General features: G+C 67.3%; 1 protein-coding gene across 1 annotated transcript in view; it reads right to left on the bottom strand.

The window, feature by feature from the left end:
• LOC104404610 (protein AF-17-like) overlaps window positions 1-202 on the bottom strand; it is a gene marked incomplete at its 5' end in the record, with an annotated part of 4,651 nt that overhangs the window by 3,207 nt on the left and 1,242 nt on the right. The window contains 1 exon segment of the mRNA XM_010013073.1: window positions 2-163. Coding sequence (XP_010011375.1) covers window positions 2-163 — 162 coding nt within the window.

The following is a 202-nucleotide window of genomic DNA, read 5'->3' as shown; positions in this document are numbered from 1 at the left end:
CACCCCCCAGCCCGCTGCCTGCCACCCTGGCCAGGCCATTCACCTGCTGCACCCCGGGCAGGGGTAGCGAGGCAGGACTCTGCTGCAGCATGGGCAGGGGTGGAGGAGTGCTGTGGAAGGACAGGGAGGAGCTGCTCCTGCTGGGGCAACCTGAATGAGGGTCCTGGGGGAGAAACGGACATAAGAGCATCGGACTGGGGCG

The sequence above is a fragment of the Nestor notabilis genome, unplaced genomic scaffold, assembly GCF_000696875.1.
Source record: "Nestor notabilis isolate BGI_N333 unplaced genomic scaffold, ASM69687v1 scaffold23274, whole genome shotgun sequence".
Taxonomy (NCBI): Eukaryota; Metazoa; Chordata; class Aves; order Psittaciformes; family Psittacidae; genus Nestor; species Nestor notabilis.
This window is presented reverse-complemented; position numbering and strand designations above follow the sequence as displayed.